General features: G+C 35.6%; 1 protein-coding gene across 1 annotated transcript; it reads left to right on the top strand.

Moving 5' to 3' along the window:
* Nucleotides 1-4608: 4608 nt before the first annotated feature.
* Nucleotides 4609-26092, top strand: LOC113688563 (chitin elicitor receptor kinase 1). Its single transcript, XM_027206421.2, has 10 exons — nucleotides 4609-4700; nucleotides 4905-5039; nucleotides 7486-7679; nucleotides 9559-9648; nucleotides 11005-11098; nucleotides 18601-18752; nucleotides 18833-18924; nucleotides 24867-25002; nucleotides 25282-25380; nucleotides 25469-26092. Exons 1-10 carry the CDS (start codon nucleotides 4658-4660, stop codon nucleotides 25727-25729), a joined length of 1296 nt encoding a protein of 431 aa, XP_027062222.2. The 5' UTR covers nucleotides 4609-4657; the 3' UTR covers nucleotides 25730-26092.

Raw genomic sequence — 26092 nt, 5'->3', positions numbered from 1 at the left:
TAAATTATGTGGTTTATACCTAGAGTTATGGATGAACTTTCTATATTTTGTTTGTCATATTCATTTAGTTATTTGATGATATTATTTCAAGCAAGTTATTTATCACTTTTGCTTATCTAATCTTAATTAACTAGCCATTAATTGCGATAATCTTAAAGTGTTAAGTTTAAAATGAGAATTGGAATTTGACATTACTTCAAGGAAGTGCTGAATCTAGGGGTATATTCACGAGAGTAGAGATGTACCTTTGTGGCTTTAGTGACTTATTCCATGTAATTTCATAAAAGAAATGAGATTGTAGTTAATTTCATAATCATAAGAGTAGGCATGGCTTAGCAACAAGTATAGTTAATTCACTACGAGCGTATGTTTCACATACATTAGGAAATTATGTCATAATTAACCAAGATAAAAACATTCAATTAACCGATAATTTCACTTCCAAGAGTAATGAGGAATTTCATAACTCTAGGAGTTTTTTATTGTTATTTTTATTATTTTATTTCATATTTGTAGTGTAGATTTAATTTCTTACATTTGTGATTGTCTAAATAATGAAGGAGTCCGAAAACCATTGATAATCGACAATTTTTTCTGTGGAATCGACACCTAATACCCCTATATTTGATAAATGATTTATATACTTGCAGAAAACGGAGTATTTTGGTTTTATTAAAATTTGATACCTGATAGAGTCTCGTCAATTATACAATAAACCCTAAAAAACCCACATGGTCCTAATGCCTTTCTTTGCATACTAGAACATGCGCAGTATTAAGATTTACTAAAGTTATAGGCAAGGACGGAGCCATGTTGTTCCAAGTGGGGTCAAATGACCCCATTTAAAATTTAAAATTACAGATATATATATTATACATGATGCTCTTGGTTGACCCCTACAAAAAATAGATTTTGGGGTCAAAAATTTAATTAACAAATTTAAAGGACTAAAACATTAAAATAACAATTCCAAAGTGGATGGCTTGTCCGGCAGAAAAGTCTTGGAAACTCAAAAGTTAAGAATCCAAGTACATGTACTACCTTGCCTTTTTCTTCTTGTCTCATCCTATTTTAGATCTCTTTTGTTCTTTTTAGATGAAATCTCATTTGCAGACAACGGTGGTAAAAGCGATCTACTTAAGATGCAAAAGAACCGTTTACTTTTCTTATGATTAAACAAACTCGAGAGGCTAACTAACGATATTCTTTTACTTTTCTTATCGTCAATTCTTTTAATGGGTGTGGATCATGGAGTTGGTGAGGCATTATTTGATTGGGACCCATAAACGATCCGAAAAAGATTGAATTGGAAATATAATCACAGATGGGTGATAGGAAAGAAGTGGAAAGATAGAATATGGGAGTTCGAAGACTAGCATGAAATTAAAAATTTGAGATGAGTAGCTTTTATTTGCAAGTTAATTCTGGTTTATGTTTGCATTCGCATATTAGTTTCCGATTTGTTATCGAACATGTAGCAAAATATATTATGCTTAGGATAAAAAATCATAACAGGATTATTGGAAGACAGAATTAGCACTAATAAAATTTGGTTTCTAACGTGACTGGATAGACTTGAGCTGATAACGTCCTGACTTGAGCTGATAATATCTTGAGTCTGGTCATTCAATCTGCCGATCTAGATTTAGATGAAGTGAAATTTAAACAAGAAGACTAGTAAACCAACATGATTAATTTGCGTAGAAAACTTGACCATCAGTTGCTTCCGACGACTGCAAGTCCACTGGCCAACAGAAGTCCCGGTCCGCCGTGGAAAATCAAGGTATTCTTGTGGAAAAAATCCCCTTGGAGACATATTCTGCATTCAACTAACGAAAACGTTCATTTCTTTGCCCTTTTTTTTAAAAAAAAAAACAATTTTGGTTGAGTTCATCCCTGGTTCACTTCCTTTTATATGATTGCGTTATTTTTTCCTTTTTTGTGTAAATCTTTTTTTTTGGTATTTACTTTTTCAATTAGATATTGTAAAACTATTTGTCTATTTGATTAAATATGGATTTGTTTATCAATTTTAGGGATGGCTAGATTGAATTTTGACTAAGGATCATTGGACATATTAGAATATGAGTTAGAATTTGATTAATTTAGACATGGATTAGGAGCAATAAAGTAATCAACAAGTAGTGTTTGCTTTCATTATTATAATTTACAATCTCTTTCAAGTAGAATAGAATATTGAAAATTCTTCTAAATTATGGATTTTGACTATTATTATATGCATTAGCAGGTACATATTGGACCTCAAAAGTGAAGCTTAAATTAGCTTTATTCATATTTTTTTTCATTTTTTTAAATGGGCAATATATTTGTACTCAACCCCTCAACCTTTATATGTTGAATTAGATGCTGAAATTCATGTTATAATACTAAATTAAGTTTTTTTTTATAATTTTTATTGATAATAGGTTATGGATAAATTTCTTAAAAGGAAACCTATAGAAGATCGAGTTGCTAGTGGTTCGCAAAATATTTTTAAAAAATCAAGAGCTCCAGCTAATTTGGCTGATCTTCCTTCAGATCTGGGTTTACATATTAACATTTCTGAATATAACCCAATTGATCAAGATAAAGTACGAAGAGCATATTTATTGAAAGGGCCTTGTCAACCTCGTCATCATAACTTTCCAACAAAAAGAATTGGAAATGTATCTTGTCGATTTTGTCCTACTTGGTTTAATGAATATGGAAATTGGTTGGAATACAGCATAAGTAAGGATGCTATTTTTTGCTTATGTTGTTATTTATTCCCACATAATTTTGGAAAAGGGAAGAGGAGATTCTTTTACTGCTGGAGGTTTCAATAGTTGGAATAAGAAAGATAGACTGGCTATACATGTTGGACCTCCAAATAGTGCGCACAACTACGCTTGACAAAAATGTATAGCATTGTTGAAGCAAAATCAACACATTGAAGTTGCTTTATCTAAACAATCTAATCAAGTTCGAAGTAGACAAGATTGACCACATCAGTAGATTGTATTTGATTTCTTTTGTCTCAAAGATTAGCATTTCGTGGTCATGATGAATCCTAGAGTTCATCTAATTAAGGCGATTTTCTTGAATTGTTGAAGTTTCTTACTAACCACAATGAAGAAGTAAACGATGTGGTCTTACAAAATGCTCCAGAAAATAATCAATACTTCTCCGGATATTCAGAAAGACATTGTGAATGCTATTACTACTAAGATCACTAATGCTATCATAAACGAGCTTGGAGATTAATTCTTTTATAATATTAATCTCACTCGATCACTAATGTAATTTTGTGTGTGTCGCACGTGCAAAAGAGTGATTGCAAACAAAAAAAAAAGATTATTTTTGTTCACATAGAAGTGAAATAGTTTGGCAACCTAATTCTCAATTTTCCCACCACAAAAAGAAAAGAAAAAACTACAGCCCAGAAAATGGGTGGTAGAAGAAGCTAATTGTGAAGTGAGAAAAAGAATGGGAAAAAATATAAATCGGGCAAGGTAAGAAATTTGACATTTTTTAACTGCCACAGTTGATGTGGCTTAACAAAGGGGGAAAAGTACAAGAAAAAAAGAGAGAAGAAGATAACATTAGAGTTGAAAGAGCAGATCTCACCAAACGGGAGGTATGTATTTGACCCTACAATTTTTGACAATATAAAAAAAAAAAAGGTTAATCCCAATAAACCTCTTCCAAAAATGCTTTTTCCTCACACCAATCAACCACCTATAATAGTACTGTATAATATTCCTAATTAGGTGCAATCAAGTTGGACAACTCAAATTGCGGCTGCTTTAGCCATACGTGAACTTCACAGGATTCTGTGAAGTGACCAAGCTATTCCCACAAAAATCAATAATTGACATGGCCAGAGAAATAAATAAATGAAGTAATCTAAATGTGACATGAATTTTAACAATATGCATGAATCATTTAATTGATTTATCAAAGACTCGCGCAACAAATCCATTATCGCAATGCTTGAAGTAATAAGAAAACAATTGATGCAATTTTTTGGGTTGTCGAGCAAGCAGCTAGCGAGGTCACTTCATATATTGTTAGGTTATTCTTTCACTAAAAAAAAAAAAAGGCAAATTAGTTATTTTATTTACATAATTTTCTACCCATGTCAATTACTAATCCTTATGAGGATAGTTTGGTCCCTTCACAGAATCGAATGAGGTGCACATGACTAAATCGACCACAAATTAGATTGCGTGAGGGTGGATTGGTACTACTCAACCTTCATGGGATCAAGTTGTGGAAAAAGAATGTAATTTTTTGAGGGTGTTTATTGGAATTTGCGCTATAAAAAATCTGGAAAAGTTCAAAATATTCGATGGACTTCACATGATTTGCCCAAATAAAACCCAGTGTTGAACGATTGGACTAGTAAATAGAGACACAATTTGGGACGATTATTAAAGCACTAGTTTCTACCCTTGTTTTGCAATTATATGTCACATGATATACTCCTTGCGATAGTTGTCATTCTCCAATCTTCGCTACCGTCAAAATCAATTAACGACTTGGAATTTTCACTTCCAAGTCAACTGTTGGCTGCAGAATAGTCAACTTGCTGTAGTCTTCCCCCACGTTTTCCACTTTTCCTGGCTCAAAGAATTTTCATCCCTCATAATTTTCTTACAATTTTTTAACAATATGCATGAATCTTTTCGTGGCTCAAAGAACTTCCAAGCCCTGCTATGGTCAAGTATTTCTTACAATTTTTTAACTTCCTAATTAGCAACTATTTATAAGGTTACATCAGTTTCAATATATTATTCCCCTATTTTGTTGTAGAAGTGGTTCAATATTAGCTTTCTTGATTCCCAATTACTGGATGTACTTGAAGATTGACATTGGAATCTTTGCATTCTACTTAAGCTTGTCTTTTGCAACCTTATTGTCAGGTGGAGCTATTGCTGGGATATCTCTTGCAGTGCTTGGAGTGTTGTTTTTTGCAGCTTGCTTGTACCTTGTGTTTGACAGAAAGAGGAAGGCACACAAAATATCACCCAAAGATCAATTCAACCGAGCTGCTTCTGGTAGTTCTCTCTCTCTAAGATTATATATTTTCCTTGGTTTTGGACACACATATTTAATATGATTGTTGAGCTCTACATTTGCAGATTTAGGATGCTTTTTGAAATTATTGATGTATTTGTGATTGATTCTGATGGTGCCCTCTGGAAGTTGCTCATGGAAGTATGAAGGGTAGCTTTGGACCTATTTCAACCTTGATTTCCCCAAATAAAAAATAAGCTAATTGGCAGTATTTGGAATTTTTATGTTTTGAGTTGTTAGTTAATATTTGTGCAGTGCTAACCATGAGCTAGTACTTATACCCCAAACATGAAGTAGAAGCAGAGGAATTTTTCGTGATTTGAAACCAAGGGAAGAGAATTTGCCTATGAAGGCCTATAGAGGAACATCTGTTGTTGTTGCAACAAAAGTTTGCACTCACCTTAGTGGAACATATTAGAATAGCAAGATTGCAGTAAAAGAGGGGAATGCTAATATTTTATACGGTTCTGATTTAATTCAAGGAGATAGTGGCATGTTGGTTATGAACCTCAGACCTGATAGCATACGGTTACCTCTGTGCTCCATTGAGTGGAAATATAACCATTAAGATCTTTGATGAGCTATACTTTCTGAGGGCCAATAGGCTTAAATAATAGTTCAGATTCAATCCATCTGTCTCTCTCTTGACCTAAATGTTGGAAGGCATTGAGATCATGTTTAAAGTGCATCATTCAGATCACAGGGGTTGAGGTTTGGAAATCATCTTCCGAAGTGTTCTTTGAGTAGCTATTGAGAGTTCAAAATTATGTTGACTCTGCAAAATGGATGTGGTTGTCGTTTGATGGTAAATCTTATTTTTCTCTAAATTAGAAAGATCACGCTGTCCTGATTCCTGAAGTGTTTTAGGCTCGAATCCATATAGGCGTGCTTAACAACTCTCATGAAATTTTTTTTTTGGGGAAAAAAAACTATTTTATTGATATGCAATTCAACTGTACAATGGAGAAAGAACTCCCACACATCTGAGATACTCCAGTGATCAACACTATACACAAGTTTGTCTATCTATAGCTACTACTGTAACTATTACATCAGACACTCCATTCACAACTGCCAATTCTCTCGAGTTCGAGGAGTTTTAGATCATGAAACAACCACCATTGGGCCCCTCTAGTGATAGCTCTAAGAACTTGTCCAGTGCTTGCAGCAACATGTTGGAAGATCCTTCTATTCCTTTCCTGCCAAAGATGCCATACAGTGACAACTAAAGACAGTCTTCTGATCTTTAGCAGCAAAGGAGTCTGAACCACTATGATGACACCACCAATCTAATTCTTGTTCCCAGGACAAGGACCCCTTATATAGCAAGCACAATCTTGGCACTTTGTCCCACACACGCCCGGAGAAGGAACACTTGAAAAATAGATGTTTAACAGATTCATCCTCTTGATCACAAACACATATCTAGGAAGTATATCAGTCACACTCACACCCCACTTGATAAGCCTATCTTTAGTCATCAACTTTTTCTGTATCATCAACCACAGAATAAAGGCATACTTGGGAACAAAACCTTTTCCCCAAATTAATGAATGCCATTTCACTTTTCTATCTAAAGTTTCTTCAAAGCAGATTTAACAGAAAAGACACCTGAACCACATGCAATCCGCTTCAGAAAAGAATAGTGACTCTCATGATATGTTAGTGTTCTTAAACTCCACCAAATGAACTTAATTACTATTAGAAGTGTTATGGTAATGGAAACGTTGAGAAATGAGAAACTGATTGTAAAACGAGGGTAAATGCCCTGAAGATTATTCCATCATTATTGTTTTTCTCTTGGAATTAATGAAGTAAACTAAAGTCAAACTCTGCAAGATGATAACATAGTTCTTATAATTATTCTATCAAACTATCTCAAGTAGAGAGATTACTACTCTGGGCTTCTATGATTTAATCTGCTAAAGCCAGAAGTCATTCTAGCCAAACTGTGGAGCTTGCAACCATGATGGAGCTTCGTAGTCTGTCCTCAGAGACCTCGCATGGATGTTGTGTAATTTGTTACAGCTTTTATTTCTTTTTTTTCCATTTGCATGTCACGATCCTGGATTGAATGGGGCCAGACAGTTTTGGCAACTGTTATCTGATGCAAGTGACATCTAATTTTCTTTTTGAGGTCAGGATGATATATCGTAGTTATATCTTATATTTTATTCCCATGATAAGATATTCATTCTTCTGAATTAGTTTCAATATTCTTTTACATTTGCTACATAAAAATCGGGAGCATGTAATTCTTATTATTTAAATTCAACAGAGTGAAATGTGTACACTTATTGAATTATGTTCACTAATTCAGAAGCATGTGCGTATTTTTATTGTTTCTTTCCTGCACAACATTCCCTCTTTGCTGGTTGTATGACTCCATTGATCCTCTTCTTCTCTTCATTGGTTGAAACCCTGAAGATACTGCAGCTAAAGCTCCAGAGTCTATTGATGTTGCTAAAAGGGCTTCTCCAAGCCTTGCTGGAGTAGTTGTTGAGAGATCTTTTGAGTTCTGGTATGAAGAGCTTGCAATAGCTACTAAAGATTTCAGTTTGGCTAATAAGATAGGCGAAGGCGGCTTTGGCTCTGTTTATTATGCTGAGCTTAGGGGCGAGGTTTGTTGAGCTCTTTCTCTATAAAGCAGCATAAGGAAAGATGAAATTGTTTGCACACATTCTTGTTCTTTCTTAGTTAAGTTCCTTGGTTACTGAATCAGAGTAAGATTTTCACTTGACCTTGAATGGTAAGCTGTATGGGGAATGAGCCGCCTTGAATTTGGCAAATGATGGGTGGACAGGTTCCCTTGAAGCTCCCCTGGAGGATAATCTGGTTATGTTCATTTGACTTCCCCATAAACTCAAGTTGATTATATAAAAAGAAAAAAAAAAGGGTAGAGTATGAAATCAAATTTTTTTTTCGCACCAGTTTGCTTTTTTATTTTTATTTTTTGCAATTATTTTTTCTTTACCTTCAAATTTTTTCTTATCATGTACACAGGACAGTAGAAGTCAGACCCGTGCAAACCACTCTATCTCTAAAATACTTATGGTGGAGCTTTTGATTCCTTGACATGAACTTTTGTTTATTTAAAGAATTCAGGATTTCTTTCTCATACACATCTTTTTAGAAGACAGGCTGAAATCCTATCTCCTTGACCTCCAACTGAAAGGGCTAGCTTCTTTTCTATCAGCCACATCATGCTGAATTTAGTGATGCTCTATTTCCCTAAAATTCACACCCACAGCCCTAGTTGTTACAATATTTCTTTTGTTCATTTTTCATGAAATGGCACTCAGTTCATATCTTCTAGTTTGACAATTGACAAGCTTTAAAGAAAGGTCGTGTGGTAGTGATCACTGGTCAATGATGATCAGTGACAATTTCTAACATGGAATCAGCATTTGCTAGCAGATGCCTTATGAGTTGCCCTATCCACCATTAGCATAAATAATTAGGGATAAAACACCATTGTGTCCCTTGGTTTTCCTGTTAGTTTTAAGCCTTGCAAGATTGGAAAACACCACATACTAGGGGCATGATTTTTGTCCAAACAATCAACGAAGGGCAAACACTTGATTACAATCTCTCTCTCTCTCTCTCTCTCTCTTTATTTTTCCCATTTTCTCAATCTTCTCTAAATAGTTGCCGGTAGGAAAGGAGGGAAAAATGGAACGAGAACAGTAATTGAGTGACTAGATGGAAGGAGGCCTAGGATGGCGTGGAGTTGAGATGTGGGGAAGTGGGGAAAGTGGTGGCTTGGTGATATGGTTCCAGCCACTCGCTGGTGGATGTGGAGTAGTGATCTGTTGGAGGCAGGAGATTAGTGTGGGAATGGAGTTCACCAGGCTTTGGGTTGTTTTTATTTGTGACACTTTTCTAGTGTGTTGTTTATTCAGTTCTACAGAGTTGGGGATGGCACTGGGGGAGCAACCAGATTTTTTTTTTCCTTGGAATCGGACAATTGGTAGGGAGGAGGGGAGGTAGTCGGCGGATCACGTAGGGTGGAGGAGAGCACACCATAAATAGGAATGATCCGCGAAGCAAGAATCAAGGATAGACTAGCTTATAGGAATGTTACCGTTGCGATAAGAAAAAAAATAAAGAAAGAATGTTAGAGTTTAAACTGGTAATATGAGCACCATGAAATTCTACTTCAGGACTAAACTTTTTTTTTAAAAAATTTTTCAGGATTGATGTGAACAAGGATCCATGTCTTTTTGTTCATACTTGAGTAGCTTCGTCATGTTATTTAGAGCATTCTCGAATTATATCGAACATGTCTCTGAATTACTGAATTGCTACCCTTTTTCTAACATTTTATTATCAGTGGTACACAATTTAACATCTCATATACCTATTTCTGGTAACCCTTGCCTTATTTTTGTCCATTGTTGTACATGTGCCAAAAAAAAAGTTGGTTTTTTTCTCTTATTTTAGGTTTCTTTATGATAGCTGCATGTATTATATTTTTCCTAACACCCAACTCTGGTGCAGAAAGCAGCAATCAAGAAAATGGACTTGAAAGCAAAAAGAGAATTTGTTGCTGAACTTAGGGTTTTAACACATGTACATCATCAGAACCTGGTAATAAACTATCTTATGCTTCTTGGATGTGTTTTTACTTAGCTGTTGATTTTCTTATTTTTACGTGCAGAAATTATACCACTTTCACTCATGTAGTATTTATTTTAACATCCCGTCTATTCTCGATTTGAAAGATTTCAATACCGCATGTTTTCTCCGCCTTCAGCATTTTCCAGAGACACTGTATTTAAACGCATGCATCTAATGGAATTCTTTTCCATCATGAACTTTAATGAAGAAGGCAAACAATTCTCTGCAAATTCAGTTATGCGCTTATTTTCTGTTAATAAATCATAAGCAGTAGAAGTACTGCTGTGGACTTTAAGCAAATTTTGACCAAGAGTTTTGTGTATTTTCCTAGTCACAATTAGCTCATTCTAACTAGGAAAATACCCACGACTGTTGGTCTAAATGTTTGCTAAATTATACAGCAGTGGTTCTGTTGCTTATGGTTGATATAAACACACATGCAAACAAGAGTGAAAGCAGAAAAAGCTCACGATCACACTTCAATGAGCCTGATGATTTAGTTAATTATTATGATTCGTAGGTTTTCTCTTTATAATTAAACCTAGTATATATCTCTATAATGCTAAGACATCAGACCCTACTGCAGTCCTGCAATCATGGTATTTGAACAAATCTATTCAATGTGTATCCCTTGGTCAACAAATTTAGATTTAACAGAAAACTTTTACATCACAAATTAAAATTATTTTATCCAACCCAAAGATTAAAGCATTTACCACAACTACCTCCTTAAGCTATTTTCTTGATTGTCTTGCATTCAATCTGCAATGCAATTCGCCTATTATTACCTTCTGGTAGCTATTCTGTTTGGATTACATTAATAATTATAATATTACACATATAATAGTGAGTGCTTAGACAAGCATTATCAACTTTCAGGAAGTTTATTTAGACAAACAACTATACACACAATGTTGCTAAAACTCATTTGGCAGATAAGTTTTTTGTCAAGTTTGTCTGCTACAAATTTTTTAAAAAGTTTAACTACAGTAACCTTAAAAAACTTTCTCAAAGTTTTTAAACTATACACTTTAAAATATTCGAAAAAACACACTTTAAAAATTTTTTTAAAAACTTCTACAGTAAGTTACAGTAAAGTTTTAGACAAACATCAAAAAAACTCATTTGCCAAATGGGGTCGTAGTTTGTTTTGTCTTTAAAATTTTAGTATTATCATATCTTTCTGTTAATAATGGACTTACGAAATTAGAACATTGTTGTAAGGTCATATCTTAGATATGTGTTATTTTTTATTTGTCTTTTCAATATAAGCTGATACTATTGGTGCTTTTGGCATTTAATACTAATCATTTGTGAGAAAAATAGGTGCGCTTAATTGGATATTGTGTGAAGGGTTCCCTTTTTCTTGTATATGAGTACATTGACAATGGAAACTTGAGCCAGCATCTTCGAGGATCAGGTAAGCTAGCAATTCGTATTTGAAGTCATAATCATTGTTTAAAGATAGTTGCCACCATTCTAGCTAATTCTGACGCGCTGTTTGTTATGCAAGAATTCCCATGGACTTGTTAAGTAGGCTGCATGTTGGCTTTGTGTTTCTCCTATTTTCATACTTACACCTCCTTACTTGCACTATTTTTCTATGGGGTAGCAAAACCCCAAGGTAGGCCTTTGCAAAGTCTATCGCATTAAAGTTACTAGCATATTCTGCCTTTATTCGTATTGCCGCATTTCATTGTGGTTGATGAATTCTTTATGAGCTGGATTTGTACTCAAATTAGTACCTACATCTTAAGATAGAAGTAAGATGTTTTAGGTGTTTAGTGTTTCTTACTGACAAAATTGACGTGCGCGGAGTATACATATACAATTAAACTCATCCTAATCAAGTTTTACATTTATAAACTCCTAAATACCCCACACGCGATTTATCGCAAGTATACGAATCGTGAGCGAGTATAGGGTATTAAGGGTCGATCCCACAAGGAAGATTGCAATTACCGGTACTACTAAAGCTTCTCTATTATTTAGACTATCAATGAATTATAACAAATTTAACCTATTGAAATTATACAAAATGACAAATGAAAGCTCCTTGGGTTGTGGTATCCCTAACTACTCAAGCAAGTGCTATATTTGGATCATTAATTACTACATCTAGGCTAGTTATGGTGTAATTTCCTTATGCATTTGAATCCCACTTTCGTAGTGAATCAATTATACTCATAACTAATCCATACCTATTCTCATGGTTATGAAATTAGCTACAAGTTCATTTCTTCAATGAAATTACATGAAATGAATCACTAAAAACCACATAGATGCACCTCTACTTTCGTGAGTGTACTCCCTATGTTTAGCACTTCTTGAACTAGTGTTAAATCTCAATTTCCATTGCAGAAACAACACCTTAGATAATCACAATCAATGGTACCAGATTAATCATGATTTAAAGAGCCAAAGTGCTAAATAACTTGCTCAAATCATAGCAGTCAAATAACCAAATAATAAACACTAACAATTATAGAAAGTTCAACCAAACCCAAGGTATAAACTTTAGAAATACATATTAAACACAAAATCCAGAACTTGTATATTAACTAAACTTGGAATCAAATACAAAAGATAAAGAATTTGGAAGGAATACAACCCTTGTCACATGAGCTTTCTTCCTTGCCTTCTTCATCCTCCATCTTCATCCTAATCTAGATAATAAACAAGAATGGAAAAGCTACACTACTCTATACTAAGCTAAACTAACACTAGGGAGATGAAAGAGCTACATTTCTGCAACTTCAAGCTTCTCCCGTATGTCTCTCTATTTTCTGCTATGAACTCCCCAATCCCCTATATTCTCCATTTTTCTCTTTTCTTCAATGAATTTGGCTATTTAATGATGAAAGGTGGTCAAGAAATGAAGCTTTACACTTTCTCCTTACAGCTGGTAATGTTTCTCACATGTCTAGCATCCCATGTGAGTTGGTGGAGGTGAAATTGAGTTTTCCGCGTAAAAAGCAGCCTTCTCTGACCACAATCCGGCCAGGAATCCGGCCACAAATCCGGCCAAATTCAGGCCGGATTGCTACAGTAAATCTGGGCTGCTACAGTGATCCGAGCTGCTACAGTACCTCGGATCCGTATGGATCCGAGCTCGGATCCACTAACCCAGAAACAGCCGAGGGTTCGGATGAATAGTGGATCCGAGTGTGGATCACTTGCTCTGTTTTTGGCCCAACTTCAACCGATCTTTTCTTGATGTTAGAGGCTGAACCAGCTCATGTCTAAAACACGAAAGTTGTAGCCTTATGCGTTATCGTTCCAATGCATCAAGAATCACCTCATTTGGATCTGTGTAGGCTGAGATATGATGGAAATACCCTTGCCTGCTCCATGCCTTGTTCCAGTTTCGACCAATAGCCATTGACTCTGTACTTCGGCTTTTTGACCTGGAAAACCTTCAAACTGGATTCAGATGTCTTCACCAAAGTTGTAGATCTATCTCTTATCTTCAAATGGGTTCAAGAATCATCCCAATCCAATCATTGTAGCTCAAGTTATAGCCGAAATACGAAAATGTGTCAAAACTGTCAAAATACACAAAATCCAAGTAAAAAGTGATAAAAACCTCATTTAACCACTTAAAAGCATTTTATACCAATTATAGCCAAAATGAATCATTTTCTTCCAATAATATATCCAAAGTGACTAAAAATAATATAAAATATCATACAATTATTACGTAAATTAGTCACTTATCAAACTCCCCCACACTTAAATCATTGCTTGTCCTCAAGCAATCCATACATAATCAAATGCAATGATTCAAGAGGTGAAATAATATATGCACTTTGTCCAATTTAATTCCTCAAGACTTGGAAAATAATCATTATACAATTATTCAATTTACACTAAATACTCATAATATCAAGTAAAGGAAAGATAATTATACCCTAAATTCAACAAGTTAAACTTAATCTCTTACCCTAACTTAATTTTACAAATAAGCAAATCACATAGTCAATTTATAGCCTTCCTCCTCCTATAATCATCTTTTTCTCAAAATTTTACATCTAAGAGGGATTTATTCATACTAATTTTACTTAATTAGTGAGAATGCCTTTTTACGCGAAAATCGACACTTTTAGGTGAAGATTCCCGGTTACTCAACATTTCACTTATTCAAGTTGCAATGCATACTCTTAATTCAAGTACCTTTTTACGCTAAAATCGACATTTGTAGATGCCAACCCCCGGTTACTCGGTACAAAAATCATTGGAGTAAAATAATTTTTTTTTTCTTTCTTTTCTTCTCTTTTCTTTTTTTTTTCTTTTTTTTTTTTTAAAATATAGAACAATAAATAGATATTCCCTCTTAGAAAATATATAAGACTAATCAAAGGAGGAGTATAACCTTTTATCAATTATGTCAATCACTTACTTATAAAATTAAGTAAAGAGAAGAAATTTCATTAAACATGTAAAATTATAGGCATAATTTTCCTCACTTTACCAAATATACTTTCTAAAATGTAAAAATTCTAATTGCATAATAACTATTTTCAAGTTAAATGAGGACTAAACCTTCCAAAATACACATAAAGTTTCAACAATTGGAAGAATAAAAACATTTAAAGTTGGAACAAATTAGCCCTTTTTGAATGAAAATGCAAAAATTTGAAGAACTTTTGGGCCATAGTGACATATTGGACAAGATGTTAGACAAATTTTGACGGAGTTTCCCCATATAAATGGAAGAAAACTCCCTGCCAACAAACCCAATTTCAGGCAAATTATCCACATGGTAAATAATTCAAACACAATTCCAATATTTCTAAGCATTTAAATCCACAAAATATCATCACATAGCATTAGAATGCAAGTTCAATATTTTCCTCCCCCACACTTAAACTTCACATTGTCCTCAATGTGAGAAAAGGAAAATAAAGAAAGAGTAAAAGAAAATACTCCCCTTATGACTTGCGCAATCCGAATCCATGTCCAAGTGATGAATTTTCAACCGTATTTGAGAAAGAATGGAAGTTCACTTATTGCACCCTTTGCAATTGAGATCATTTGCATGAACTCTTGCCATTGCCACCTCATTTGGTCACTTTTCCAAAACCTACAAATGAAAAACAACAAAATAACTCAAACTTATACTTTAAACATAAAATCACTCCAAAGTAACACCAACTTAAACAAGCATTGGGTTGCCTCCCAATAAGCGCTTCTTTAAAGTCAATAGCTTGACTATTTCTCCTCATTTTTCAAGGAGGTTTAGTTAACGAATAATCCACCATTTTAGGTCGTGGTGGATCATTAAATGGTGACTTTATAGCCAAAGCCACATGATCTAATGATGTGAGAAATGGAAGTGACTTACCTATCCCAAGTGTTCCATAGATATTACCTTGAATATGCACCACTTGAGAACTTACCAAAGGACATGTCATAAGAGTATCTTGGGCAGGAATACCTTTAGAACCTATACTTTCACTGCACTCCTCAAGAGGGGTGAAAAATGAGTCATTAAAACTCACCTCTTGAGGCTCAAAGTTAGTTCCAAAGATATTCTCATGTGAAATGGACATTTGCTCATTGAAACACAATTGAGATTCATCATTTTCATCAAAATACAATCCATTTTCACATACAACATTCCCATCATTCATGCTAGGATCATTTTGCACATTATTAGAGGAAATAACTTCACACAATGCATTCAATTGCTCATGTATTCGACCAAAGTGAGAAGCTAATTCATCTAACCTTTCCTCAATCCTATCAAAACGGTCGGAGGTTGCATTTGCTAGCTTTTCTATGGCTAAATCAAATTGATTAGAAAAATTTTCTACAGCTAGCTCCCAAGATGCATTAGAATCATTAGCTAATGGTTCATTCTCTAGTTCCCAAGGCAGAGGTGCATTAGCTAACTTCTCTATTGCCAACTCCCAAGATGGTTTTGATTCATATTGGACACTTTCAGATTGGTAATCATAAAAATAAGGAGACTCACTATAAGTACATTGATTTTGCCAACCATAAGCAGGAAAACTGCTCCAATTAGCACTGTATTGATCAAAACAAGGATTGTAATGCTCTAATTCATCATAATAATCCACATTTTGTGCTTGCATACATGTATTAGTAGCATGATAATCTCCACACAAGTCACAAATCACATGATAAGAATTAAAAGCATTAACATTCCTCCCTTGCCCAATTTCATGCATCATGGTGTCCATTTGAACTTGTAACTTAATTACATCAAATTTTGCCTTTAAGCACCTTAAACCATCTTCAAAAGACATACATTCAGCAAATTCTTGGTTACCTCTATTGAAGGAGCTTTGCACTAGGCAACCATCCATTGCCAATCTTTCATTTCTCAAGCATTGTCCTCCAAATTGACCTACCCTCCTCATTACCTAAAATTGCTTTTAAACAACTTAAGAGCAAAATTAGTAAGAAAAATAGGTAATAAAATGCATACACACAAAAAATACTAAAATAACAGAAAATAACATTCACATTATAACTAATATTATGTCTAAACTAATAAAGTTGCTCTTCACACCGATATTGCCAAATCTTCCCCGGCAACGGCGCCAAAAACTTGACGTGCGCGGAGTATACATATACAATTAAACTCATCCTAATCAAGTTTTACATTTATAAACTCCTAAATACCCCACACGCGATTTATCGCAAGTATACGAATCGTGAGCGAGTATAGGGTATTAAGGGTCGATCCCACAAGGAAGATTGCAATTACCGGTACTACTAAAGCTTCTCTATTATTTAGACTATCAATGAATTATAACAAATTTAACCTATTGAAATTATACAAAATGACAAATGAAAGCTCCTTGGGTTGTGGTATCCCTAACTACTCAAGCAAGTGCTATATTTGGATCATTAATTGCTACATCTAGGCTAGTTATGGTGTAATTTCCTTATGCATTTGAATCCCACTTTCGTAGTGAATCAATTATACTCATAACTAATCCATACCTATTCTCATGGTTATGAAATTAGCTACAAGTTCATTTCTTCAATGAAATTACATGAAATGAATCACTAAAAACCACATAGATGCACCTCTACTTTCGTGAGTGTACTCCCTATGTTTAGCACTTCTTGAACTAGTGTTAAATCTCAATTTCCATTGCAGAAACAACACCTTAGATAATCACAATCAATGGTACCAGATTAATCATGATTTAAAGAGCCAAAGTGCTAAATAACTTGCTCAAATCATAGCAGTCAAATAACCAAATAATAAACACTAACAATTATAGAAAGTTCAACCAAACCCAAGGTATAAACTTTAGAAATACATATTAAACACAAAATCCAGAACTTGTATATTAACTAAACTTGGAATCAAATACAAAAGATAAAGAATTTGGAAGGAATACAACCCTTGTCACATGAGCTTTCTTCCTTGCCTTCTTCATCCTCCATCTTCATCCTAATCTAGATAATAAACAAGAATGGAAAAGCTACACTACTCTATACTAAGCTAAACTAACACTAGGGAGATGAAAGAGCTACATTTCTGCAACTTCAAGCTTCTCCCGTATGTCTCTCTATTTTCTGCTATGAACTCCCCAATCCCCTATATTCTCCATTTTTCTCTTTTCTTCAATGAATTTGGCTATTTAATGATGAAAGGTGGTCAAGAAATGAAGCTTTACACTTTCTCCTTACAGCTGGTAATGTTTCTCACATGTCTAGCATCCCATGTGAGTTGGTGGAGGTGAAATTGAGTTTTCCGCGTAAAAAGCAGCCTTCTCTGACCACAATCCGGCCAGGAATCCGGCCACAAATCCGGCCAAATTCAGGCCGGATTGCTACAGTAAATCTGGGCTGCTACAGTGATCCGAGCTGCTACAGTACCTCGGATCCGTATGGATCCGAGCTCGGATCCACTAACCCAGAAACAGCCGAGGGTTCGGATGAATAGTGGATCCGAGTGTGGATCACTTGCTCTGTTTTTGGCCCAACTTCAACCGATCTTTTCTTGATGTTAGAGGCTGAACCAGCTCATGTCTAAAACACGAAAGTTGTAGCCTTATGCGTTATCGTTCCAATGCATCAAGAATCACCTCATTTGGATCTGTGTAGGCTGAGATATGATGGAAATACCCTTGCCTGCTCCATGCCTTGTTCCAGTTTCGACCAATAGCCATTGACTCTGTACTTCGGCTTTTTGACCTGGAAAACCTTCAAACTGGATTCAGATGTCTTCACCAAAGTTGTAGATCTATCTCTTATCTTCAAATGGGTTCAAGAATCATCCCAATCCAATCATTGTAGCTCAAGTTATAGCCGAAATACGAAAATGTGTCAAAACTGTCAAAATACACAAAATCCAAGTAAAAAGTGATAAAAACCTCATTTAACCACTTAAAAGCATTTTATACCAATTATAGCCAAAATGAATCATTTTCTTCCAATAATATATCCAAAGTGACTAAAAATAATATAAAATATCATACAATTATTACGTAAATTAGTCACTTATCAAAAATCACCTTTTCTTTTTCATACTATGGCTATATAAGTAAAGTTTGGCAGGAGCAGAATATGTCAATTAGCTAGACAACAAGAGTGTATTTGGTATGGTGCCAAATGGTTGTTGTCAATACACAGCACAACCTAATAAACATAAGAAATTAAACGAGTTTCAAAATCAAAGCATGAGGACCAACATGGAACTGACACAAAAACCTAGGGACCACTAATGTCAATCTATAGTTATTATTCTACATCTTTATAAATCATTCAGTTCCTTTTACCCGTCCATCTTGTTACTCACAATTTTTGGAACATATCATCAGTTTTTTATTTTTCTAGCATTCCATATTGGAATCACAAGTTTGAAGCATGGTTGTGCAGAGACAGTAATTCTTCTTAGCAGTGTGAGTGTTTCTTAAGATATCTGGATTGTTCTAGGGTGCGACACACTGTCGTGGTCCAGCAGGGTGCAGATTGCAGTGGATTCAGCAAGAGGTCTTGAGTACATTCATGAGCATACTACTCCTGCCTACATCCATCGTGACATTAAATCAGCAAACATTTTGATAGATAAAGATTTTCGTGCCAAGGTAGTATCACCTGGTCCTCGTTGTATGATGAGTCATGTAAGGAATCTCCAAATTTTTGGCTTAAATTGTTTGTTTTGTAGGTTGCAGATTTTGGTTTATCAAAATTGGCTGAGGTCAAAGGTTTATCTTTGCAATCACGTCTTGTGGGCACGTTTGGCTACATGGCACCAGAGTAAGTTTTGATTAGTTAATTTAGTACTACTGTTAACGTAACTATGTCATTGCTATGTCAATATTAGGTTTTGCAAAGAATTTGTAGTGAAATCTGTTACTTAAATGCTTGTAGATAATTTCTTTTTCAAGTTTAAATTCCTTGATACATCAATTTCTAGATAATTTTAACTAAGTTTGGCGTATATTATGCTAGATTGCAAATTGAACTAAATCTATCTCTGGTGTTTCCTTATCTTATGAGTTCCCTTCCTAAGAAGAGTCAGAATTTCAAAGCCTATAGTGAAAAAGGTAACTGTTTGTCTATCCATGGCTTCTCTTGTTTGTTCTACTCTTCCCGGGAATTTCCAGTGCAAAGGAGCTGTGTATTCAAAATTGAGGAGAATGAGTAAGTTTTGACTTCTTTCTTTGTGTTAGTCAATCCCCAAAATGTAGTATCGTTTCAAGGTTTTGTCAGCTCCCAGAGGTGTATACTGTCGGGAAAATCGGGTAATTTTTCACTCAAAATTGCAACTACCAGATGCGTAATAAAAGAGATAAGAAAAGAACGAAATTGATAATGGAGTTTGGTCGAATATGCCTAATCTCCGAGCACCGCCTAAGCAACCTGCTCTTATTAATTTGGGAGAAGAAAGAATACAAAATTTTTTAGTGTGTTACAATTGAGAGAGAAGAGTGTTAATTTATAACTCTCAAACACTCCCCACAAGACTTATCCCACCGATGTGGGACAGAGACTTATGCCAAAAAGTCAACAAATCTCTATCTTGGCAAAATTTCTAGTCCCACCACAAATACAAACCTTCTCACTCAAACAAAATAACAAAGGGTCCTGGCGGTTCTTTCAAATTTGCGCCCTCAGGCGCCAACTCAAATGTACAGGATGTTGACCAAGTCTAAACAATGTTCAAACTTGGATCTTGTAACCACCTTGGTCAGCATATCTGCAGGATTCTCCGTAGTCCGAATCTTCTGGAGAAAAATCTCCTCTTTTTCGAGAATTTCCCGCACAAAATGATAGCGAACATCAATGTGCTTCGTTCTTGCGTGCAAGACCTGGTTTTTCGCTAAGTGAATAGCACTCTGACTGTCACAAAACACGTCAATGTGTTTTTGACCAACTCCCAAATCTTCAAGCAATCCTTAAAGTCAAATTGCCTCCTTCATAGCTTCGGCAATCGCCATATACTCTGCCTCTGTCGTAGATAAAGCCACTGTTGACTGCAATGTAGATTTTCAATTAACTGGCGCCTTGGCAAATGTGAACAAGTAGCCAATCATAGAACGTCGCTTATCCAAGTCACCTGCATAGTCAGAATCACAATATCCAACTACACATTGACCAAGTGATTCATCCTGCTCAAATACTAATCCAACATCTACAGTATCTTGGATATACCGTAGAATCTTTTTCACAACTTGCCAATGACCCTTGCCCGGATCATGCATGAAGCTGTTTACCACACTAACTGCTTGTGAAATGTCGGGTCTCGTACACACCATTGCATACATCAAACTGCTCGATCTTCATCCGTATTTGGAGATAATAGACTGCTAAATTTCAAATGAGGAGCAAGCGGAGTGCTTACAAGTTTTGAATCTCCATTCATACCAAATCGTTGTAGTATCTTCTCCATATACTGGTTCTGTGTGAGACAAATCTTGCCTCTCATTCTATCCCTACTTATCTCCATGCCGAGAATCTTCTTGGATTCTCCCAAATCTTTCATCTCAAATTCTTTACTCAACTGAGTTTTCAATTTATCAATTTCAACTTGGCTCTTTGACGCTATCAACATATCATCAACATATAAGAGTAAGTAGATGTAGGACTCAACTCGTAACTTGCGCAAATACACACAATGGTCGTATTTGTTTATTGTGTACTTCTGGCCCATCATGAACTGATTAAATCGTTTGTACCATTGCCTTGGTGATTGCTTCAATCCGTACAATAATTTGCTCAACTTACAAACCCAATTCTCTTTACCAGCAACTTTGAATCCATCTGATTGAGACATATACATTTCCTCCTTCAAGTCACCGTGAAGGAACGCGATTTTCACATCAAATTGAGCTAGCTCCAAATTCGACTGTGCTACCAAGGCCAACAGGATTCTAATAGAGGAATGTTTAACCACTGGAGAAAATACCTCATGATAATCAACTCCCTCTTTCTGAGCGTAGCCTTTAGCTACCAATCTTGCCTTGTAACGAACATCATTCTTGTCAAGAAATTTTTCTTTCTTTGTAAATACCCATTTACATCCAATTACCTTCTTGCCCTTCGGTAATTGTGTCAACTTCTACGTCTTGTTTTTCTGAAGAGATTGCATCTCTTCTTCCATAGTATCTTTCCATCTATCATTTTTTGTACTTCGAACTGTTTCAGAAAAGGTCGATGGAACATTATCAATAACTGGAAGTGCATAGGCCACCATGTCAGTAAAACGAGCAGGTTTTTGAATTTCTCGTCTTGACCTATTGACGGCAATTGACTCTTGCTATTGTTGAAATTCTTGGGTTGAAATCTCTTCCTCATCTGACTCCCCTTCTACCATGAGAGAGTTACTGATGGTGCTGTTTGCTGGCTCACTATTATTTGCTCAAACTCTACCTGTTTTGGCGTACACTCCACCTGTTACGGAGTACTACTGGTCTCATCTTGTACTACCTTATTCAACATGATAGATTGATCAAAGGTAACATCTCTGCTAATAATGGTTTTCTTTGTTTCTAGACACCACAAACAGTATCCCTTAACTCCAGTATTAAAACCCATAAAGAGAGATTTCTTTGCACGTGGATCCAATTTTGATTCATTTACATGATAATATGCAGTAGAGCCAAAGATATGCAAAGAATCATAGTCTCTTGCAGGTTTTTCAAACCATACTTCTAACAGAGTCTTGCTACCTGTTGCAAATGATGGCAAGCGAATGACGAGATGTTGAGCGTATGTCACAGCTTCAACCCAAAACTTTCTGCCTAACCTAGCATTAGACAGCATGCAACGAACTTTCTCCACTAGTGTCTTGTTCATACGCTCTGACACCCCGTCCTACTGCAGTGTTCTTCTAACTGTGAAGTGCCGAATTATGTCACACTCTTAGCATATCTCCTGAAAATGATCACTCTTGTATTCTCTACCATTGTCTGTTCGGAGAATCTTGATCTTTCTTCCCGTCTGATTTTCAACCTGAGTTTTCCATTTAAGAAAAATCCCTAGCACATCATCCTTATTTTTCATAGTAAACACCAAAACTCTTTTGAAAAAATCATCAACAAAAGTGACAAAATAGTACCTGCCTCCAAGGGATGGAGTCTTGGCAGGTCCCCACACATCTGAATGCACATAATCCAAAATACCCTTGGTATTATGGATGCTAGTGCCAAATTTCACTCTTCTCTGTTTTTCGAGAACACAATGCTTACAAAATTCTAATTTGCAAGTTTTCGTACCTTTCAACAATCCTTTCTTGGCAAGATTTTGCAAGAATTTTCCACCAGCATGTCCCAACCACATTTCTCACAACTTTGTTGCCTCCACATCCTTCTTACTACTGGAAGATGTTGCAGCTGCTGCTGTCCCAACAACCGTACTACCTTGATAGTAATACAAATTATTCTTTCTCACACCTTTTAACATCACAAGTGCTCCCGAAATTGCTTTAAGAATTCTATCTCGTATCATCACAATCAAGCCTTTTGACTCCAAGGCCCCCAAAAAAATGAGATTCTTCTTCAAATTCAGTACATACCGAACATCTTTCAAGATTCTGGTAGATCCATCATGATTACGCAGTTTGATTGAACTTATCCCAGTTGTTTTACATGGATTGTCATTTCCCATGTAAATAACTCCACCATTAAATTCTTTAAATTCAAAGAACCACTCTTGCAACCTGAATCCAAAATCCACTCATCTGGGTGGGATGTTGAAGGTGATACAGCCAAAGAGAAATCTGATTCCATATCACTTTTGTACTCTGCAACATTTATGTCTTGAGGAGCCTTTCTTTTCTTCTTCAACTTTGGACAGTCTTTCTTCCAGTACGATTTCTCATGACAGAAAGCACACTCATCTTTGGCAACTCTGTTTTTCGATTTGGACCTTTCTCTTCTCCCCTTTGATTGGCTTTGCTGACGACCTCTTGCCACTAACGCTTTATCTGCTATAGCTACTTTGTTTTTCATTTTATCCTACTTTCTCAATTCATGACTATACAAAGCAGAACATACAGCATCTAAAGACACATTTTCCTTCCCATGAAGTAACGTAGTCTCCAAATGTTCAAATTCATCAGGAAGGGATGATAACAACATCAAAGCCAAATCTTCATCTTCAAATTTCACATCTAAATTTAACAAGTCTGCTACTAACTGATTAAACATAATGATGTGTTCATTCATAGTAATACCTGGTCGGTAATCGAATTGGAACAACCTTTTCTTCATAAGGAGTTTATTCTGACCATTTTTCTTCAGAAACTTCTCCTCCAATTCTTTCCATAATTTCCATACAGAAGTCTCGTTCTTGAAAACATACTTTTGCTCTCTGGACAAACACGATCGAATAGTTCCGCATGCCAACCGATTTATGGTACTCCACTCCTTCTCTTCTATGTCATCTGGTTTCTTTTCTTCAATAGCAATGTCAAGACCTTGTTGGAAAAGAGAGTCTATGACCTCGCCTTGCCACATGCCGAAATGGCCAGTACCGTCAAATATCTCCACCGCCAGCTTAAAACTTGACATTGGAATCCTCGGTCATGTGGACGAGGAAGCCGATGCTTTGGATTCATTTATCGGTGAATCGTCTAACGCCATTATGGACTTGAATGATAGTATTCAATATAACAAATTACAAACAAGCCAAAGAACGAACCTTCGCCTCTGATACCACTTGTCGGGGAAACCGGGTAATTTTCCACTCAAAATTGCAACTACCAGATGCGTAATAAAAGAGATAAGAAAAGAACGAAATTGATAACGGAGTTCGGTCAAATATGTCTAATCTCCGAGCACCGCCTAAGCAACTTGCTCTTACTAATTTGGGAGAAAAAAGAATATAAAATTTTTTAGTGTGTTACAATTGGAAGGGGAGAGTGTTAATTTATAACTCTCAAGCACTCCCCCCAAGACCTATCCCACCGATGTGGGACAGAGACTTATGCCAAAAAGTCAACATGTACATGTATTCCTTTGGCGCCACTATTTAGGAAGAGAACAAGGCTTGGCTTAAAACTATAAGCTAGTCAGATGAAGACAGTAATGTGCAGTAGTTCTTCTTACATAGTCTCAAACATACAAGTTAATCGCGTGTCATCACATCTGAAGCATTGTGACCTCTTTCCTAGAATTGTCTCTAGGATTATGTAGTAGTTCTTCTTGAACTTAAATTTGAAATTGATTTTCAAACCTTGCATGGATAGGAGCAGAATTTGTTGGATTTGAATTAGCATGATTTAGTAACAACTAGTTACTAATTGATTAATGATAAGCACTTTTGTCAAACAATAAAGAGATATTTGCTACTATCACAATATGAAAGTCATGCCAAATACTTGAAGTAAATGTGCTAAAAATACTTGAAGTAGGAAACTGGTTAAGTGGCTGCTTGGGACTTGGCATAGGTGTTAAGTTTAAATAAATTGTTGGGGTTTGAAATTCACGTATAGGGGTCAGTTAAACTCATTAGCCAAGCTGGAGAAAGTTTTGGCACAAAAGTCTCCTTTTCTTTGGGTTGGTCCCTTGCATTTTTAATACCTCTATTGGCTATTGGATTCTCTATGATGCTTTTCACGTAGAGAAACAATAAGCCCCCCCTTTTTTTTTTCTCTCTAGAGCAAGCCAGTCACTTTTCATGGATGGAATTCTTGCTGGTTTTATGTGATGTACATGGCATGAAGCAATAACAACCTTCATTCTAGTTTTGTGCAGGTATGCCAATTGTGGTACTGTTTCTCCTAAAGTTGATGTCTATGCCTTTGGTGTTATGCTTTATGAACTAATTTCGGCTAAGGCAGCTGTAGTTGATGGAGGCTCTACTACTGATACTAAGGGCCTTGTTGGTTTGGTAAGTTTATATGCATGAGGCAAATTCGATTGCTATATGCACCAAAGTTAGATATTAAAAAAAAAAAAGGAAGATTCTATGCTAAACTACATACGACTTATACGATAAGTACAAATTAAATGATACCTACCTCCTTGACTTGAGAGATTTCCATATTTGTATCCGTAAACTCTTAAGAAATACGGATAGCTTCCAAGACTTTAAATTTACTTGGTGGCTATTTGTTGGCTTGTAAATTCAGTTTCTGAGGACCTAACAATTTTGTTGCTCATATGACAGTTTGAACAAGTTCCAATACTACCGGATTCAAATGATGATCTTCGCAAACTGGTTGACCCAAGACTTGGGGATAATTACCCAATCGAATCAGTCAGCAAGGTAAAAAGTAGTACATGACAACTTAAGCACTTGTCCTCTTGCAACTGTGTCTTTGGTTTCTTAAAGAAAACAATTCGGTTAATTGCAGATGTTTCAGCTAGCCAAACTTTGCACACATAAAAAACCTGAATCAAGGCCGAGCATGAGATCTGTTATCGTTGCATTAATGGCATTATCATCCCCCACAAAGGATTCTAAGATTTTTGTTCCTCATTTAGAAACTGAGATCTTGAAATACGAGTATTCTATGATCAAGTCTATGGAAACTGAAGTTCTGGGATCTGAGACTTTTACAGTTACATCTGTGGAATCTGAGCCTTATACAATAGAAGAAGGAATTGAGGATTAAATGGTAGTTGACGTGAACGATATGTTGTTGCTCAAATTTATTTTTTCATGAAGAAGAAAAATTTTAGAAGTGAAACCAATGACCTAGTTTGGTAAAACAATTGCAAAACAATCCTCACCAGGTCTTGCAACTAATGTCTACAAGATAGAGGTGAGAATGTGCAATCACAATATCAAACTCACATTCATTCATGCCCCCTTTTCCCAGGATGCAAGGGAAATAGATTGGAATTATTATATTCCAATGTGTTAAAGATGGTTCCAAATGAATACTTTATCCATAGAAGCAAGAAATATTTGCAATAATGTTATCATATGTATTGCTATCTCATTAGAAAAGTTATATTCATCAACTATTAGCAAA

Source organism: Coffea arabica, chromosome 5e (assembly GCF_036785885.1).
Source record: "Coffea arabica cultivar ET-39 chromosome 5e, Coffea Arabica ET-39 HiFi, whole genome shotgun sequence".
Lineage (NCBI taxonomy): Eukaryota > Viridiplantae > Streptophyta > Magnoliopsida > Gentianales > Rubiaceae > Coffea > Coffea arabica.
Note: the sequence above shows the minus strand (reverse complement) of the source record. Positions and strands in the feature narration are given on the sequence as shown.

What these genes read in the sequence shown, in the direction of transcription:
- LOC113688563 (XM_027206421.2), top strand. Translation starts at nt 4,658, where the DNA reads ATGAATCTTTTCGTGGCTCAAAGAACTTCCAAGCCCTGCTATG. An exon ending in ATGTACATCATCAGAACCTG is followed by an intron (nt 9,649 to 11,004) that starts GTAATAAACTAT and finishes TGAGAAAAATAG; the next exon opens with GTGCGCTTAATTGGATATTG. An exon ending in CAATCGAATCAGTCAGCAAG is followed by an intron (nt 25,381 to 25,468) that starts GTAAAAAGTAGT and finishes GGTTAATTGCAG; the next exon opens with ATGTTTCAGCTAGCCAAACT.